Here is a 15,160-nt window from a genome sequence, read left to right as displayed (position 1 = left end):
AAATGGTGAAAACCTCCTCAGATGATAGGAGATGATATCAGGCCATGTTTCCCCTAGTATACAGGCTTGTGTTCCATGACTTGTTTAACTTTAAAAGCATGTTTAAATTTTATTTTTAAAAAATCTTTGTGCGTTAACTTGAATAATCAATTACCAAATTATAGCGATGAATAAACTAGGCTTCAATTTTTCGATCTCTGGTATGGAACGAAGTTTACCTTGTCTACTTTCATATTCACAAACAACTTGCATTCATATGTTAGCGTTAACATAAACTGTTTCATCTACCTTGATTAAAAATTAATCAAAATAATAGTACGAATGCATTTATTATGCAGTACACACAAAATCTGTGAAAACTTGAAATATGTTTCTGAAGTTCAGACCCGTAAAATATTAGCATTGTTTTCAGAAACAAAAATGTGATTCCTATCCATTTAAAATAAACTGGAGCAAAACAAAGTTGGAAATTACAAAGCTTAGCAATCTGCTGTGCTGCCACATGTCCCTGCTGCATCCAGACAGCAGCAATATTATTGGGAATGAAAGCTTATTCATTTGTTCGTCAGCATGAAGAAACATGACTCCCAGTTTTGAGTAAAATGTGAGTTAACTAAAATCAATCTATTACCTTCATTATAGCACTTTACCACTGCTGGAACTGTCATGTGCAATTAGGACTTCTTACAAACATTTAATCAGGATAATATCCATTGAAGTCATAAATAAACAATGTGAACTTTTCATGAGTGAGAATGCTTTGAGTATGGTGGTCTGCTGATAATTAGGGAGGTTTCCTTATTGCACACTGTGTAAATTAATCATAAGAATATTCATCAAGAACTGTTTCAGGATTTCATCAGGGGCACTGAGATCTTGTGTTTTTTAGTATCTGATCAAAAATCTGTTCCTTCAGCAGTTAGTGCCAAGTGGAGAGCATCAGAGAAAGAGAGGAGAAATGAAAGGTAAATGATGGACAGATGCCCCCCCTTTCAGTATTGTGGTATTGGCAGGAAGTTGGAACTGGGTAGTGAACCTACTCTCTCAGTGGCCTAAGAATGAGAAAAATAACAACGGAATTGATTTTTTTTTGCTTTGAACAGGTTAGTGCTGACAGATGGTGCTGTCTCATACACTACTCAGCAAACTAATGTGTTTTATCTATTAATGACTTTGTAACTATCAGCGTTCCTGCCCACAGGACCCCGGTGACACACAATAGCATAATGCCACTTAGGCTGCAATTTCCAAACTTTCTTTGTGATTAACTGTCCCCATTTCCTCCTGAAAAGTATTTCTGCAATTAGTATACTCATCTATTAATCATTATTCTCTTTCAGATTCATAACTCATTGCATATTAACCATCTCCCTTCTATAAAACCTACCTATTATGGGTGCTGGTGGTCTTCTGTCCATTTTACTAAGTTTTACAACATTTCTTCCTTCAGCCTCCTAGACTTGTGAACAGGATTGTGCTCCTTGAAGGAATACAATGCTATTTATTTTACTGCCTTCATGTGGGTTTTTTTTTTCATAAATAACTTTTCTGAATCAGTTATGAAATGTACCACACTAACACAAAAATGATTCTGCTGCAGAACATGGATTATCACTGCCTATCCACCAAATCATACCAGGTATGGACAGACTGTATTATGAAGAAAGGTTGATCAGATTGGACCTATGCAGCTTGGTATATAGAAGAATGAGAGATGACCTGATTGAAGCATACAAGATTCTTAGAGGACTTGACAGGGTAGATGCAGAAAGGTTGTTTGCACTTGTGGGAGGATCTAGGACCAGATTAAGGGGATGCATGTTTAAGACAGAGATGATCAAGATATTCTCCGTAAACCTGTGGAATTCTTTATCGCACAGGGAAGTTGAGGCTGGGTCATTACGTAACTTCGAGGCTGGGATTGACAGATTTGTAATCAATAAGGAAATAAAGAGATATGAGGATAAGGCAGGAAAGTTGATGTGAGGATTATTTGATCAGACATGACTACACTGAACAGCAGGGCAGACTCAAAGGTCTGAATGGCCTCCTTCTGCTTATACATCTTTCAGACAGCTCATTTAGCTTAGTCTTAGATAATGCATGAAGCTTGTGCAAACACTTGTGTTGTAAAACACACAGGTTCTCGTTCTAACTTTGATCAAAGGCCATAGACACTATAAATAAATTTCATTTATTTTGACTGGCATAGTGCTCCTCCCATACAATCAGGGAGGGCATCAAGCCCATTACTCTTCACGGTTACACTGAAAAGCTCAGTAGCAGCTGTTATGAAAGTATTTGTCTGAAACAAAAGGTTATGTGTTTGCTTAAGTGCAATAAATATACTAATGTTGGTCCAGAATTATTCAGAGCTTATAAAGTTTACTTTGCAGTCAAACCATTGTTTCTCTGTATTGGAGTCAAATCACAAGCCCCATGTTGAGACGATGGAGTGCTGCAGCACTCAAGTACTTGGAATATCAGTGCAGGGGGTTGGCCTTGTAATTTTCCATGTGATTAGCTTCCAATTTCAGTAATGATCAAGAGATGATGAGATGGAGGTGAATTGCTCTAGCGTGCCCTTACACCCTGTGTAATCAGACAAGAGCTGACATATGCCTCAGACGAAGTTGCTTATAATCACAGACTTGGAAATCTCGTGGAGCAGGGCTCTTAGGGTACAGTGGTAATGTCCCCACCCCTCAACCAAGAGACCTGGGTCTAGTCCCACCTGCTCCAGAGGTGTGGAATAACATTCTGAACAGACTGATACAGAAATATAGAAACCTCGCAGAGGGGTCTTGTAATGCAGTGGTAGTGACCCTGCCTCTGAGCCAGAAGGTCTGGGTTCAAGTCCCACCTGCCCAGGAGTTGTGTCACAGTATATCCAAACAGGTTGGGGGAAAAATCATGAGAAATCCAGCAATAGGCCCTTTGTGGTACAGCTGTAGTGTCCCTACTTTTGAGCCAGGAGACCCGTGTTCAAGTCCTACCTCCTCCAGAGGTAAGTAAGAAAAATCTAGCAATACGTTTCTTTAAAATCAACAACTGATGGTTACAATGGGATCTTGATCAGATGGGCCAATGGGCTGAGATGTGGCAGATGGAGTTTAATTTAAATAAATGTGAGGTGCTAAATTTTGGGAAAGCAAATCTTAGCAGGACTTATACACTTAATGGTAAGGTCCTCAGGAGTGTTGCTGAACAAAGAGACTTTGGAGTGCAGATTCATAGCTCCTTGAAAGTGGAGTCGCAGGTAGATAGGATAGTGAAGGTGGCATTTGGTATGCTTTCTTTTATTGATCAGAGTATTGAGTATAGGAGTTGGGAGGTCATGTCGCAGCTGTACAGGACATTGGTTAGGCCACTGTGGAATATTGCGTGCAATTGTGGTATCCTTCCTATTGGAAAGATGTTGTGAAACTTGAAAGGGTTCAGAACAGATTTACAAGGATGTTGCCAGGATTGGAGGATTTGAGCTATAGGGAGAGGTTGAATACACTGGGGCTGTTTTCCCTGGAGCTTTGCCGGCTGAGGGGTGATCTTACAGAGGTTTACAAAATCATGATGGGCATGGATAGGATAAATAGACAAAGTCTTTTCCCTTGGGTGGGGGAATCCAGAATGAGAAGGTGGTACGTGTATGGAATGAGCTGCCAAAGGAAGTGGTGGAGGCTGATACAACTGCAACATTCAAAAGGCATCTGGATGGGTATATGAATAGGAAGGTTTTGGAGGGATATGGGCCAGGTGCTGGCAGGTGGATCTAGATTGAGTTGGGATATCTGGTCGGCATGGATGAGTTGGACCGAAGGGTCTGTTTCAGTGCTGTGCATCTCTATGACTCTATGAACTGACAACTTTGTATTTAAGAATTCTCAGATGAAGATTAGTCTGAAATGGGACTTTTAATGTAACCTGCAGCATTAGCTGTTGCGCTCTCATTCATTTGTAGGTGGGATATATTGGAGTATAGAAAGCACAATTCACCCCACCTTGGAAATTACGTATGAGATGGGCACATCGAAAGCACTGATACTTTCCGAGTGGATTTTGGAAAGACTTCTCTGCAAAAATATCAAGGTCTTAAGACAATTGGCTGCATTTTCCAGTGCACTGTACTCCATCATAATCCCTTTTGAAAGCATCACATGTATCGTGAATTTAACATGAAGTGACTTCAGACCTGGATCCATTTCATGTAGAACCGTAGCACCAGTTTTGCCACACACACCTGACAGCATTTTCTGCATTCACAGCACTAATTGAGTTCCCTTGACTGTGCCTCCTTTCTGGGCTGTAGGAAGACAGTGTCAGGTGGGAAAAACACACAAAATGCTGCAGAAACTCAGCATCAGATTCGAAATACGATCTCTCCTTCTTCGCATTTGCTGTCAGAATCTGCCGAGCTTCTCCAGCAATCTCTGTTGGCACGCCAGTATCCTGAAGAACTTTGCTTTTATTCGAGTGACAGGCGGGAGTGTTTTCTAGGTGGAGGAGCGTGTTGATGGAAGAAACTCCCAGTTACAATTACTGACATCACTGAAACAAAGCAGTAGGGATGAGATTTTTTTTTAAAATCACATAATTCTGAACGGTTTTCTTTTACGTGCTGATACATTTTCATCATTCTTCTGTTTTTAACATAATGGGATGGGATTGAATTGATACTACAGACACAGAGAGTGAGCGCAACACGAGTGGAACGTTTAATTAATCTACTTTTTTTTAAAAAGGGGATAATCCACTGATCTGATTGGCTACATTAGAGTTAAGTACAGGCCTTCAACTGATCTGATTGGGTTTGAAGGATATCGATAAATAAACCTGATCCTCAAAACGGAGCCAAGTTGACAATTAGAGGCATGTTGTTAACTTAAGAAACATTGATTGTTTACACATCAGTACTTGTAAATGCTTTCAATTGTCTTGATACTTTATATTTCGATATAAGAACAGATACAGATTGTAAAGCAAAAAAAATCGTATGAGGTCTCATCCAGCAATTGCTATAAAATACCTACAATAAATTATTGCAAATATCGCCGAGTTGGAAAGACACAATGTGACAAAACATCCAGTGTTCTCTTCAAAGAGCAAACAATAAGGTGAAACCATCAAACTGTATGCAGACAAAGAATCAGGTGGATTTAATATTTCTAACTAAGGACAGGTAGAAGCACAGACGATAGTGTAGGGACAGTGTGATGGTCATTTATGGAAATAAAAATAAACCCAAGTGAACTGGGCTCGCAGAACTCCCCACAGCCAGCTGTCATGGTTCAGCTATTGTTGTGTTGCCGTGCCTGGCCCGCCCTTCTCCCCTTAGGAGGTTCACTGAAAGAACACACCTTAAAAAAATAACTGACCCAACTTCTACGTGTAATTATTACTGAGAGCGCGGCTGGTAGTTCAATTCCACGGTAATGTGAGACAAAACACAACCAGACGTTACCTGCGCGACCCCATTAGCCGACAGAGCCACACAACTTCGCCTGTGGAAGGGGAGGGGGTGTGAAAAGAGAGGGTCCCAGACGCTGTTCCCCTGTCACTCAGCGCTGCCTCTGCTGCTGCTACCGCCTGTGAGGCTCGGGCTTGGGGAAACCGCAGTTCACGCCCTGCTCTGATTGACAGGCCGGCGGGGCTGGCTCTGTGTGAGGAGGGGGTGGGACTGTTCGCTCTTTCGCTGCCTCTGCTTTCCCCCCCTTCTTTCCTCTGTCTGTCTCTCTCTCTCTCTCTGTGCTGGAGATACAGGGGGAGAGCGGGAGGCTCTGGCTGACACAACCAGAGCCGAGTGTGGTGGAGCCGAATCCCCCTCCGTGTGCCTGGCTCGCCCACCCCTCCTTTGGAGTGTTAGCCTCCATGAATTTACCGAGCGGCGCTCTGTGGGGATGATGCTCGGCTCTTGACGCCGCTGAGCACGCGTTGCTGACTGGAATTTGTACTATTTAATCCTCTGACCCCCCCCCCCTCCCCTCTGGTTGTATGATGGGGAAAGAGCAGGAACTTCTGGACGCCGCTCGCATTGGGAATGTAGCGGTGGTGGAAAAATTGCTAAGTGGCAAAAAGGGATTACTAGGAAGTGGATCGAGCTCCATTCCACTGTCCAGCTTGCTGAGGTGAGTTAGAGAGACCTCCAGCCTGTTCTCTTTAGACCCGTGTGTGAGTGTGTTTCATTACAGGTTGGGAGTACAAACAGTTCAGAACTGTGAGAGGTGACATGACCCTTTCATTTTCTATCCAGGTTCATTCCATTGTGGAGCACCGTACAGCATTAAGGCACCTTTTAAAATGTGAAATTCTCTGATGTTTTTGTTCGATTGACTAATCATTATTCGATTGACTGTATGCAAGCCAGCTCCTTCCTGCATTCCCCAATGAAAGAAATTCCCAGTCCGGTTTGTACTTTGTGACTGTGGCTCTGAGATGGTCATGTTTACAGGGTTAATGTTGGTACAGGTGCAAATGTGATGAAATATTAACGTGTCGAAATGTTACACAAGCCGAAACAAAAAAAAGTTGGAGAATCTATGCTCTGAGTTTATGTTGTTAGGCTATTTATCACTTCGAAACTAAAGAGTTCCATGACATTTCCCGAAAAAGATGTTCGGCTGCTTGTTATCCTTAGACTGTGTGTATTGCTGTGACAATAGACCTCCGAGAGGTAAAGTGGGGGCAGGAATTTCAAATAGTAAATCTGGTCGTGTTGTTAGCGGGGAAGGGATGTGGGGGGGGGGGGGGGGATGATGGGCACTAGGACCAGGATATGGAGTAGGAACATCATGGTAAAAATGCAAGCTCTAGGAGGATAGAGGTTGGCGGTTACACACTCAAAACATAATTGAAAAATGGAAGCTTTATTTTTCCTTTTGTTTAAAATGAAGGATTAGAGGTTTGTGTTCACATTCACTTCTGGTATCGCAATGAGCTTACAGCGGAGCTTCTATCTTGGTTTTGTGTTTGGGATGGGAGGGAACAGGACAAAGCCAGCAGCACAGAGAGGGAATTCCGCCTGGCGGCGGCGCCTTGTATTTCATGTGTTGGACAATGAAAGGGATGGGACACATTGTATCCAGATTGGAGCATTGTCATTCGCAGCTCCCTGTCGCCTGTGTGAGTCCATTGGAAAGCTGTACTCGCCGTTTATTCGGAATCTCAGTTCTCCACCAGCCTCGCTCCCCCCTGAGGTGATGAATGGCTCTTGATTGACCAACAGAGCGACGAAACCACATTAACAGGAACCGGGTGTTGCAGCTAAAGTTTAACTTACTGTTTCAGCTGGACGTCGGTGGTTTTGTTGGAACACACTATATGACTCATTGACTTTTTAAACCAAGAAACGACGTTTCAAAAGCGACCAACAGGACAGATCCCTTTCTTTACAAGAGAAAGTCCTCTTATTTGCATAACATGGCGTTGGTTCAGCGACAGTGCTGCTGGATGTTTGGAATAGCTGGGATAGTTCAGTCGTCTGGGAAGCTGGTAGTTTACAGATGAACCAACGCCACATAACAGACTTCTTCATCCCAGGGCAATGAGGGTCATTTCCCACAGCACCTGGCCACTGCTGAATGACATTTATCTTGATGGATAGGTGTTGAACCTCAGTAAGCTGGGAGAAACTAAGGGCATTTAAAACTGTGCTATAAACAAACACTGTTTCTGAATGTTTATACGTGTGTGACTGATATAAATAAACTGGCGTATGATTTCAGATGTCAATTTATGAATTTACATGGTTGTGAGCTAAGTAGTATTCCTGGAACTGTCGATGCAAGGGTTGACATATTTCAATATTTACTGCTTCTGAAAGGAAAAACAAATGATTCCATTATTGACTTGCTTAATTATTCTGAATGGGATACATCCACTTACAAGGAGGTTTACAATACAAATACATTCTTGGTAATCTATAACTTTTAAGTGACATTGTGTTAATCACAGAGGAAGTTCAATCATCATGTTCATTATAGTTTGTCTTGCAGTGATTATGTGGAGGATAATATTTATCCAGATGTAATAATAGATCAGTAACTTGTCCAGGACCGTTGAGATGATGAAAAATGCTGAAGAATTTCATGGGAAACATCTAGACCTAGAATGATGCAGCAGTCTTAAAATCAGCACCAGCTAATCGTCGACATTGAGATCCTAGGAAATAAATAGAGAAGCAACTCAATATTAACTTAGCGGATATTGTGAAATATAGAAGGATAGACTTCTAGCTTGCTTTGAACAATAAGGAAAAGTTTCAGGCAACTTAACATACAAGAGTTAATAAACAGGCAGGTTACTCAGTCTATCTGCTTCTTGGATGGCCAGCTTTTCTTGCATCCCTTCTGGAACTGTTAGAAATGGGAACAGTATTCCAGTCTTGGACAGAGTTGGACTTGGTCTGCAGCTGAGACACTACAGTTGCTTTTGAGGCATTGCTTGCAGTGCAAATAATGTAGGAGATCCACTTAACTATAGACCCAAATTGAGCATAAGGAATGCCAATGGTTGATGGAAATAAAAGGCAAGTTTTGGATTTTAATTCCATTTTAAAAGATTGGAAGCAACTTTGAGGAATTGAAAGTCAAATGTTACTTTGTTCAGACTGTATCGATATTATGGGTAATGGATATTGAAGGTAATTAAAAAATAGAAAGCAGACAAAACAATGGAGGAGCCACAATAAATGAAAATGATGAAGTCAGCTCCATGGTGAAGAGAATAAACTGGTAAATGGAGCTGAACATTAGACAGTGGCAGCATGAGGAGGATGACAGTTTGCAATATTATCACGATTCAAACATAAGAGAGATTTAAAGTAAGTTATGATCCGACAGAGTAGCCTGCAAAAGCAATCAGTAGCAAATGATACAAATGTACTTTACTGGACACTGAGAGAACTTGCTTTTTAATAGCACCTAGATACAGTATGTCTGTGTTTCACAGGCAATATATGATCATTTTGTGTTGGAAATTTTCTTCAGCCAACTGTGTTCACTGAAGTCCTGCGAAGAGTAAATAATATCAACAATTGGTTATTTTCTTCAGTCCTGGTCACGTGGCTGAGGAAAGAATGTTAGCGAGGACAATGGAAGGGCTTCTTGCTATGCAAAAAAAATGCTTTTTGATATTTCAGGCTTAGCCGTAGCATTACTTCAACTTTTAACCAAAACTTGACATTTCTGACCATACATCACTTCCTCAATATTGCACTGAAATGTCAGTGTATCTTTTTGCTCAAAGAGAAATTTTAATCTCCAACTTTGATAGGTAATAGGGTGAGGGTTATGTACTAACTGAGCTAAATTTGTATTTGAACTGTCAGCATCTGTTGTCCAATTTATCGTTGTAACTGTCGGCATGTAACACAGTTATAAATATTTTATGATATGAAGTAACATCTTGACTAGTACAAAAGTGGGGGTGGGGAGGCAATGAACACACTGGTGCGAGAGGGGTAATGTTTTGCTTTGAAGTTTAGGAAAACGCTTCGGAGATTTTGTCAGATTACTTCATCTGAATGCTCAATGCAGATAGCTAAAAAATGTTATCTTCCATTGCTGACATCCATCAACGTGATGAACAGCAACATTTACCCCAACCTTCTGACTGTTCTGAATAAAATTGCTTGTCTTTACCAAGCCTGCTGTTTTTAATTGGATCAGCAGAAGGAGGAGATTCCTAATACAAATCTCCTCCTTTCGACCTGAGCAAGTATTATCTCAGAAAATATTGCAGGGTCTGTGGCAGATGTGTTGTCTGAGGCTTAAAACCTTATTTGGTTCTAAATCTGTTTTTTAGGATAGGTACGCTTTATCTGATTTACCATTTTCAGTAAGAAACAAATTAAATACAATCACACATTGAGGTAACACTGCTCAGTTTTATTTCAACACAAATATTTAATTTTCTGCAAATACAGTTGAGGTAATTTTGTATGTTTTTCATTTTAAAAAAAAAACTGCACCAGACTGATCTGCTCAGATTGTAAACATGGAAGTTTGAGACACTTGGTGTTCATTTGTAATTTGACTGTCAATTTTCATCTACTTAGACCCCACATAATAATTTTAAGGCTTGTGAAAATTAAAAACAACACTATTTTGTATTGTTTAAGCCTAAATATACATTGAGGGATAAAGTTTATTTTAGTACTACAGTGGAAGTTAGAGCAGGAGTAGGCCATGCAGCCTACTGAACCTGCACTGCCATTCAGCTCAATCATAGCTGATCTTCTAGCACAGCATCATTGTTTTCTCTCTCAATCCCATATTGCTTGATATCTTTTAATAGCTAGCAATCTATTGATCCGTCTTCAATATACTTGTGGCTGAGCCTATGGATGGATGCAGTAAAGCAGTCATTATGATACTAAATTAGTAATTCAGAGGCTGGAATGATAATATAGAGATGAGTTCAAATCGATTATAAGAGGCTTGGGAATTTGAAATTTGCTTTTTGACAATATCTTTGATAATTAAAATGCTAATATATAGAGTTACAGGGATAGCGTAGGGGAATGGGTCTGAGTGGGATGCTCTTCAGAGGTTTGGTGTGGATTTTTGGGCCAAATGGCCTGTTTCCACACCATAGGGATTCTAGGATTCTATGATTCTAAAATCAGTCAAGATGCCCATGAAGCTGTTGCCATTGGTACTCAACCTGTTAAATAATATCTCTTAAGTGGTTGTGCATGTATGGAATGAGCTGCCAGAAAAAGTAGTGGAGGCTGGTACAATTGCAGTATTTAAAAGGCATCTGGATGGATATATGAATACAAAGGGTTTAGAGAGATGGTAGGCCAAGTGCTAGCAAATGGGGCTAGATTAGATTAGGATATCTGGTCGGCATAGACGAATTTGACTGAAGGGTCTATTTCCGTGTTGTACATCTCTATGACTCTAAGTGTACTTACTTGCCTCTTCAGCATGCATCTCTATACTCAGTACTGCAATGTATTTGAATTTTATTTGCCCTGTGAAATGGTCTAGTAATCCACTCATTTGCCTCATACTTGTATTTAAAAAGATATCAGAACAAAATGGACAAACCATCCAGTATTCAGCTGAGCAACAATATTATACAGATAAAAAGTCAGGCCCAAGCTCATCTACTCTACAAATTGTACTTCCTAGATATCCAACAGATTGTCAATTACCTCAAGGGAAGATTTTGAAGAAGTAACAAAGAGGATTGATGAGGGCAAACCAGTAGATGTGATCTATATGGACTTCAGTAAGGCATTCGACAAGGTTCCCCATGGGAGACTGATTAGCAAGGTTAGATCTCATGGAATACAGGGAGAACCAGCCATTTGGGTACAGAACTGGCTCAACAGTAGAAGATAGAGGATGGTAGTGGAGGATTGTTTTTCAGACTGGAGGCCTGACCAGTGGAGTGCCACAAGGGTCGGTGCTGGGTCCTCTACTTTTTGTCATTTGCATAAATGATTTGGATGCAAGCATAAGAGATACAGTTAGTAAGTTTGCAGATGACACCAAAATTGGAGGTGGAGTGGATAGCGAAGAAGGTTACCTCAGATTACAACAGGATCTTGACCAGATGGGCAAATGGGCTGAGAAGTGGCAGATGGAGTTTAATTCAGATAAATGCGAGGTACTGCATTTTGGGAAAGCAAATCTTAGCAGGACTTATACACGTAATGGTAAGGTCCTAGGGAGTGTTGCTGAACAGAGAGACCTTGGAGTGCAGGTTCATAGCTCCTTGAAAGTGGAGTCGCAGGTAGATAGGATAGTGAAGAAGGCGTTTGGTATGCTTTCCTTTATTGGTCAGAGCAATGAGTATAGGAGTTGGGAGGTCATGTTGCGGCTGTACAGGACATTGGTTAGGCCACTGTTGGAATATTGCGTGCAATTCTGGTCTCCTTCCTATTGGAAAGATGTTGTGAAACATGAAAGGGTTCAGAAAGGATTTTCAAGGATGTTGCCAGGGTTGGTGGATTTGAGCTATAGGGAGAGGCTGAACAGGCTGGGGCTGTTTTCCCTGGAGCATCGGAGGCTGAGGGGTGACCGTATAGAGGTTTACAAAATTATGAGGAGCATGGATAGAGTAAATAGGCCAAGTCTTTTCCCTGGGATCGGGGAGTCCATAACTAGAGGGCATAGGTTTAGGGTGAGAGGGGAAAGATATAAAAGGGAACTAAGGGACAATGTTTTCACGCAGAGGGTGGTGCGTGTATGGAATGAGCTGCCAGAAGAAGTGGTGGAGGCTGATACAGTTGTAACATTTAAGAGGAATTTGGATGGGTATGTGAATAGGAAGGGTTTGGAGGGATATGGGTCAGGTGCTGGCAGGTGGGACTAGATTGGGTTGGGATATCTGGTCAGCATGGACGGGTTTGACCGAAGGGTCTGTTTCTATTCTGTACATCTCTATGACTCTATTTGTACCTCACTTTGCGAGGAGATCCCGCCTGTATAGTTGCTGGCTGATCAAATGGCTGACAGCTGTCTGGTTACTGGATTAGTGGTGCTGGAAGAGCACAGCAGTTCAGGTACCATCCAATGAGCAGCGAAATCAACGTTTCGGGCAAAAGCCCTTCATCAGGAATAAAGGCAGTGAGCCTGAAGCATGGAGAGATAAGCTAGAGGAGGGTGGGGGTGGGGAGAAAGTAGCATAGAGTACAATGGGTGAGTGGGGGAGGAGATGAAGGTGATAGGTCAAGGAGGAGAGGGTGGAGTGGATAGGTGGAAAAGAAGATAGGCAGGTCGGACAAGTCAAGGAGACAGTAACTGAGCTGGAAGTTTGAAACTAGGGTGAGGTGGGGGAAGGGGAAATGAGGAAACTGTTGAAGTCCACATTGATGCCCTGGGGTTGAAGTGTTCCGAGGCGGAAGATGAGGCGTTCTTCCTCCAGGCGTCTGGTGGTGAGGGAGTGGCGGTGAAGGAGGCCCAGGATCTCCATGTCCTCGGCAGAGTCGGAGGGGGAGTTGAAATGTTGGGCCACGGGGCAGTTTGGTTGATTGGTGCGGGTGTCTCGGAGATGTTCCCTAAAGCGCTCTGCTAGGAGGCGCCCAGTCTCCCCAATGTAGAGGAGACCACATCGGGAGCAACGGATACAATAAATGATATTGGTGGATGTGCAGGTGAAACTTTGGATGTGGAAGGCTCCTTTAGGGCCTTGGATAGAGGTGAGGGAGGAGGTGTGGGCACAGGTTTTACAGTTCCTGCGGTGGCAGGGGAAAGTGCCAGAATGGGAGGGTGGGTCGTAGGGGGGTGTGGACCTGACCAGGTAGTCACGGAGGGAACGGTCTTTGCGGAAGGCGGAAAGGGGTGGGGAGGGAAATATATCCCTGGTGGTGGGGTCTTTTTGGAGGTGGCGGAAATGTCATTGGATGATTTGGTTGATGCGAAGGTTTGTAGGGTGGAAGGTGAGCACCAGGGGCGTTCTGTCCTTGTTGCGGTTGGAGGGGTGGGGTCTGAGGGCGGAGGTGCGGGATGTGGATGAGATGCGTTGGAGGGCATCTTTAACCACGTGGGAAGGGAAATTGCGGTCTCTAAAGAAGGAGGCCATCTGGTGTGTCCTATGGTGGAACTGGTCCTCCTGGGAGCAGATACGGCGGAGGCGGAGAAATTGGAAATACGGGATGGCATTTTTGCAAGAGATAGGGTGGGAAGAGGTGTAATCCAGGTAGCTGTGGGAGTCGGTGGGTTTGTAAAAAATGTCAGTGTCAAGTCGGTCGTCACTAATGGAGATGGAGAGGTCCAGGAAGGGGAGCGAGGTGTCAGAGATAGTCCAGGTAAATTTAAGGTCAGGGTGGAATGTGTTGGTGAAGTTGATGAATTGCTCAACCTCCTTGCGGGAGCACGAGGTGGCGCCAATGCAGTCATCAATGTAGTGGAGGAAGAGGTGGGGAGTGGTGCCGGTGTAATTACGGAAGATCAACTGTTCTACATAGCCAACAAAGAGACAGGCATAGCTGGGGCCCATACGTGTGCCCATGGCTACGCCTTTGGTCTGGAGGAAGTGGGCGGATTCAAAGGAGAAATTGTTAAGGGTGAGGACCAGTTCGGCCAAACGAATGAGAGTGTCAGTGGAAGGGTACTGTTGGGGACGTCTGGAGAGGAAAAAACAGAGGGCTTGGAGGCCCTGGTCATGGCGAATGGAGGTGTAGAAGGATTGGATATCCATGGTGAAGATAAGGCGTTGGGGGCCAGGGAAATGGAAGTCTTGGAGGAGGTGGAGGGCGTGGGTGGTGTCTCGAACGTATGTGGGGAGTTTCTGGACTAGGGGGGATAGGACAGTGTCAAGGTAGGTAGAGATGAGTTCAGTGGGGCAGGAGCATGCTGAGACAATGATTGAAGAGGCCATTTTTGGCACTGCAGCAAGTTCTTGAAGGAAGCGATTGAACCTTCAAGGCCTTATTGGTGCCAGGCTGACAGGCCCTGGCAAAGGAGGTCGGGAGATGTATGGGGGAGGTGTTGTGAAGAACATGGTGGGGGAGTGTGGAGAAAATGCTGAGGTTGGGGGTTTGGCATAGTTTGGAGGAAGGGAGTTTGTCACAGGAGACTCATGAAGATGGCAGCAACCACCCTGCCATGTTCTGTTGAGTGGAGTGGTTCCTCGGATCTATCCTCCTGTCAACATTTTAGCATTGAGGGAGGAAGATGCTGAAGGTGCTTGCTCTGAATTGACTCATAGGTGAATGATCCTCTTACTACTTCCCTACTCATAGTGAAGTGAGTAGGTACTGGGAATGGGCTTACGGCTATAACACCTATTTTATACACAGCAGCCTGCTAAACCATACATAAGGACTATAAAATTCAGCCCATTATGTCTTGATCCGTACAAAAAAAAACCAGGTGAGACCTTGTGCTATGTGACTTTCTAAGTAAGGAGACGCTGAGTAGATAGGATATCTTTGAATGGAAATATTTTTGCTAAAATATTACCAATTATACTTCAAAATAAACCATGAAGCAAAATAGTGTTATTTAGCACAATTTGGAATTTAATAGTAGTACTAAGGATAAAAACTAAGCCACAATGTGTCCTTAAGTTTATGATTTGGAGATGCCGGTGTTGGACTGGGGTGTACAAAGTTAAAAATCACACAACACCAGGTTATAGTTCAACAGGTTTAATTCGAAGCATACTAGCTTTCGGAATGACGCTCCTTCATCAGGTGATAGTGGAGGGC

At 42.9% G+C, this 15,160-nt stretch overlaps 1 protein-coding gene and 1 long non-coding RNA gene across 13 annotated transcripts in view; one reads left to right on the top strand and one right to left on the bottom strand.

The window, feature by feature from the left end:
- Positions 1 to 310: 310 nt before the first annotated feature.
- LOC140466817 (uncharacterized) lies at positions 311 to 5,652 on the bottom strand. Its single transcript, XR_011955292.1, has 2 exons — positions 5,459 to 5,652; positions 311 to 4,545 (listed from the first exon to the last, which is right to left on the bottom strand). It is a non-coding gene; the product is annotated as an uncharacterized lncRNA (long non-coding RNA).
- anks1b (ankyrin repeat and sterile alpha motif domain containing 1B) overlaps positions 5,644 to 15,160 on the top strand; it is an 810,941-nt gene continuing 801,424 nt past the window's right edge. For 6 of the 12 annotated variants that reach the window (XM_072562474.1, XM_072562483.1, XM_072562481.1 and 3 more), the window contains exon 1: positions 5,644 to 6,122. In XM_072562474.1, the coding sequence (XP_072418575.1) occupies positions 5,989 to 6,122 (134 nt within the window). In that variant the 5' untranslated portion in view covers positions 5,644 to 5,988. The remainder of the gene's footprint in view (positions 6,123 to 15,160) is intronic. The other 6 variants (XM_072562492.1, XM_072562494.1, XM_072562475.1 and 3 more) reach the window with 3 other exon arrangements.

The sequence above is a fragment of the Chiloscyllium punctatum genome, chromosome 44, assembly GCF_047496795.1.
Source record: "Chiloscyllium punctatum isolate Juve2018m chromosome 44, sChiPun1.3, whole genome shotgun sequence".
In the NCBI taxonomy this organism is placed as follows: domain Eukaryota; kingdom Metazoa; phylum Chordata; class Chondrichthyes; order Orectolobiformes; family Hemiscylliidae; genus Chiloscyllium; species Chiloscyllium punctatum.
Note: the sequence above shows the minus strand (reverse complement) of the source record. Positions and strands in the feature narration are given on the sequence as shown.